Source organism: Rhagoletis zephyria, unplaced genomic scaffold (genome assembly GCF_001687245.7).
Source record: "Rhagoletis zephyria isolate East Lansing unplaced genomic scaffold, Rhagoletis_zephyria_1.1 Rzeph_scaffold_28205, whole genome shotgun sequence".
NCBI lineage: Eukaryota > Metazoa > Arthropoda > Insecta > Diptera > Tephritidae > Rhagoletis > Rhagoletis zephyria.
Genome location: NW_016185262.1, coordinates 1 through 4,961, shown reverse-complemented (window position 1 = coordinate 4,961; position 4,961 = coordinate 1). Strand labels below are relative to the sequence as shown.

Sequence of the window (4,961 nt, the reverse complement as noted above, 5' to 3'; positions counted from 1 at the left end):
ACTTTTTTAATTGACCTACTAATTGACCCACCCTAATACACATACATATTTAAATGAAGTAAAATATAATATAAAATAAAGTAAAATAAAATAAAATAAATTAAAAAAAAGTGATATATAAAATAGAAATAAAAAAAAAGAAATAAATGAAATATGTAAACAATAAATTAAATTTAATTCAAAAATAAAAAACCTAAAAAAAATAATAAATTAAAACAAAATAAGATAGAATATAATTTAATTTAATATAAAAAATATAATATATAGGGGTGCATTCATATAAGGTGATAAACTGCCGATTAACGAGACAAAATTATAATAAAAACGATTTCCATGGAAGTTTACTATTTTATACGTTTGTCGGCAGTTTATCATTTTAACAGGGAAAAAATTTTAAACTAAAAATTTTTTTGTACATTCTTTTGATTAGGCCTATTCTTTTACAAAAAAATTAAGTTATCAACCAACAAAATTGTTGTTGGTATATGGTTAAATGAAAATGTGTAATAATTTCTTTTTTATGAAATATTACTAGAAAAAAATGTTACCCATACGCCATGTATGAACTATTAATGAAATTATAAAAAAGAAATTATTACGCATTTTCATTTGACCATTTACAACTTTATTTATCAATAAATTTTCTTGGTTGATAGCTTGATGTTTTTGTAAAAGAACAGGCCTTAACACAAATCAAAATAATTCACAAATAAGCTATAATCTTAAAAAACTTTCCCGGTTAAAATTGGCATTTTTTCATTCACAATGCAGAAATGAAAAAATCTTGCGAAAATTATCTGATCTAGAAAAACGGTATACAGGACCGTAATCTACGACCCGAAATTAAGTTTACGTGTTTCGGCGTTTTTTTTTTTGCGTTAGCATACCTACAGTGCTGCTGTTGGTAGCTTTTGTTTTAATTTTGTATGCTGTGACTTAACCCCGCACACATGAAAGGAGCTTAGCGCGCGTTTTGATAACGCGCACTAAAAACTACACGAATTTCCTTGCGTTTAACGCGCGTTCGCATTTTAAGAGTATGAGTAAAGTGCAAGGATTAGGCGTGCGCTGGTAAGCGCGCGTTATCAAAATGTACCTGTCGTGCGAACGAGGTCTTAAACTCAGAATAGTTGAAGTAAAAGAATGCGAATATTAATTTTTCTTATATTCATATCCACTCTTTTTTTAAATGGAAATAAGCATTTATTTGGAAAATTCTGAGTCTATTCTACTGTACTTCCAGTTATTCTCGATATGCCACGACGTGGAGAGAGGACGATTCAGAAATTCATATAATTTACGAAGGAGAAATAACGTTGACCATAACAATAACTATAATAATACTGCCGCTGGTCAAGTTATTGACAACACGGAAACCGCTTTAGATCCCTTGACTGATGATTTAAAATGTGCTCTGAGAATTGTTCCTAGGAATTTTATCAGTTTTCACTGTGGTTTAATGAATATAATTTGCCTTTTTTGTAAAGCTAAACATTTTTCATCAGAAATAACACAAAATAACGTAAATTATTTTACTTCGTGTTGTCATAAGGGAAAAGTTTCTGTTCCCACATTGAGTCAAAATAATTTTTTTAATAATTTGTTTAATGAACTAAATTCCAACAACCCAGCTGAAAAACGTAGAGCGAAGAATTTCTTTGAAAATATTCAGCTTTTGCAATGGTCAGCTCAGAAGCTCATGTTGATCAAAATTGCATGGAGGGCATTTACCATTTTAAAATTCATGATGTGTTTTACCATCGTGCTGGCGCCATGACATGCAATTACGGAAGAAATCCATGCTATGCCCAGCTTTATTTTTATGATGTTGAAACAGCAGTGAATTATAGATTACGCGAAGCCGCAAATCAACAATGTGATAATCAATTAATAAGAGATATTTCAAATGAATTAGATCGAGTAAATTTGTTCGTTCTTTTAGAACGATGCACGAATATTGCTCTAGGGATGAAAACACGTGTAAAGAAGTGTGTATGCTCATCAAAGTAAATAAGGAGTTAGACATTCGAAGATATAATGATGCAATTCAAACTGATGTCGCGGTTGTTTTCAGCACGACGGATGGTGAACCACCATTTGAAAGAAATATTGTGACCTTTAGTAAAGTCAGTGGCACAGTTCACAACATATCTGTGTTAGATAGTTCGTTAGATCCTTTGGCATATCCACTCCTCTTTCCCAATGGTGATACAGGATGGCATCCAAATATTTATCACAACATTGCAAGGAACTCTAATGCTGCTGTTCCTAGAAATCGAGTCACAATGTTGCAATACGCTGCTTATCGGCTTGCTATTAGAGATGAATTTAGCTTTTTACACCATAGCCAAAAATTATTTCTGCAATGGATTGTTGATATTTATGCACGTATTGAAGGTTCACGGTTGCATTTCATCAGAAAAAATCAAGCTAATTTAAGAAGTGAGTTATATAATAATCTCACGGATTATTTAAACACAAACGCGAATAATGATGTGTCAAATATTGGGCGGCGCATTGTGCTGCCCTCTTCATTCATCGGTTCACCACGTAATATCCCTGCAGGGAGTGACGTTAGCTTATACCTAACTTTAGTCTGTTTACGCGAACACTAGTGCTAACTATTAACTGTGTATTTTGTTCGAAAAAAGCTAACTACATTTATGGGGCGATGGCCGCAAAAAAGTCAGACCTGGATACCTCTGCATTACATGTCAACTAACTTGTAACTAACTACTTTAGGACATAAAATATCAATAAGAAAAACAAAATATTTTTTGTTTTTTTACTTTTTTATTTACTTATTTATTTACTTTATTTTATTACATTTCATATTTGTTTACATATTCTGCTCTGGGTGGCCCCATATTCGAACACCGTCAGAATAACTTCAAAATGACAGTATAAAATTTCGATCTTCCTTTTATTTGTCCTGAATATGAAAAAGAATCTGCGAAGTTCAGAAAAAAAGTGTATTGAAAGTAATTTTTGTATGAGGATATTTAATAGAAACTTGTAAAGAAAACCAACTCCCGATTGCGTCTGTATGACTCCAGCACGACTTTACAATTCACTTTAAGTTGATTTTGTCATAGCTAATTAAAAGTGAGGTATTAATCGAAATCTCGCCAAAAAGCTAACTATAAGTGGGTTAGTTTTAACAATTGATAATTTTTCACTGCAGGGATGTACCAAAACTACATGGACGCTATGTCCATAGTTCAGAATTTTGGAAAACCAAGTTTATTCATCACAATGACATGTAACCCTAATTGGCCTGAAATAGTAGATAACATTGAAAAACACTATGCTTCAAATTTTAGACCAGATGTTGTTGTGAGAGTGTTTAAACTCAAATTAAAAGAATTATTAAAATGCATCATGATTAATAGAATTTTTGGTAACGTTGTTGCGTGGGTTTACACCATAGAATTTCAAAAGCGCGGCTTACCACATGCTCATATTTTAATAACTTTGTCAGAGAATGATAGAATTGTTTCAATTGAAGATATTGATAATGTAGTATGCTGTGAAATACCCAATCATGAAACGCATCCGAAGTTGTATGAATATGTTAAGCGTCACATGATGCATGGCCCATGTGGCATATTAAATACAAATGCTGTTTGCATGAAAGATGGAAAGTGTTCAAAAGCATTTCCTAAAAACTTTTGTGATAGAACACATGCTCCTGTAAATGGTTACCCAATTTACTGGAGACGAGACAATAACACAACTGTCGATGTTAGGGGTAATAGCCTCGATAACCGATATGTAGTTCCTTACAATCCATACCTGCTGGCAAAATTTAACTGTCATATTAACGTAGAAGTGTATACTACTGTTAGAAGCGTTAAATACATATACAAATATGTGTATAAAGGCTACGATAGTGCGAGTGTTGAAATAAGTGAGGCTAATAGCATAAATGAAAATGTTTCAGCTGATGAAATCAAAAATTACATAAGTGGACGCTATGTGGGATCTACAGAAGCAGCATGGCGTATACTTGAATATGAAATTCATCAACAATCTCATACTATTTATCGCTTAGACATACACTTACCCAATAGGCAAACTGTAATATTCAGGGAAGGGCAAGAACAAAATGCCATTCATAATTTACGAAACACAAAGTTATTAGCATTCTTTGAATTAAATAGAGTCGACACCGAAGCTCATCAGTATCTTTATACTGAAATTCCTCAGCATTATATATGGAATACTGCGGACAAAAAATGGAAAAAAAGAACGCGAGGTGGCGATAAGGTAATATCGCGTATGTATGTTGTTTCACCAAAAGAAATAGAACTTTTCCATTTAAGAATATTATTATTGCACATTCGTGCTGTAAAGTGTTTTGAAGACTTAAAAACATGTGATAATGTTATTTATAATACGTTCGTCGAAGCGTGTCATGCTCGTGGTATTGCCTCTGACGATAGTGAATGGAAGCAGTGTTTAGATGAAGCTAAGGAGTTCCAATCGCCAAAACAAATTAGGGAATTATTTGCGACAATATGTGCGTTAAATTTACCATTATTTACCATATTGCATTAGCATTATGGAATGAGTTTAAAACGTATTTAAGTGAAGATTTTATAAGAAAATATGATTTAAATGTGGCACTTAATCATACTCTTTTAGAAATTGAAAGCATTTTGAATGTTCACAATTTAAATTGCGAGTCATTCGGCCTTCCAATTCCAGTTCATTTGCCAGAAAATCGCCCTGAAGATACATTCGATCCATTAGAAGAGCAAGGACTATTTATACAATTGTATGAAAATGCCAATGTAGAACAAAAAAATATAATTGAAAGAGTTATACGAGAAGTGCAATTTCATGACACAGGCTCAAACGTTTTTTGTTTAACTGCTCAAGCAGGATGCGGCAAAACATTTCTTCAAAGAGCAAATAATCCATAGAATGCATGCATTGAATCTGAGATGTATTGTAAC

At 32.4% G+C, this 4,961-nt stretch overlaps 1 protein-coding gene across 1 annotated transcript; it reads left to right on the top strand.

Annotated features, from left to right (window-relative positions):
- Window positions 1-3,883: 3,883 nt before the first annotated feature.
- Window positions 3,884-4,796, top strand: LOC108382693 (uncharacterized; the record flags this gene model as incomplete). Its single annotated transcript, XM_017639063.1, has 3 exons — window positions 3,884-4,269; window positions 4,357-4,522; window positions 4,711-4,796. Coding segments are annotated over 3 exons (638 nt in total), but the record flags the coding sequence as incomplete, so codon positions are not given.
- Window positions 4,797-4,961: the final 165 nt, after the last annotated feature.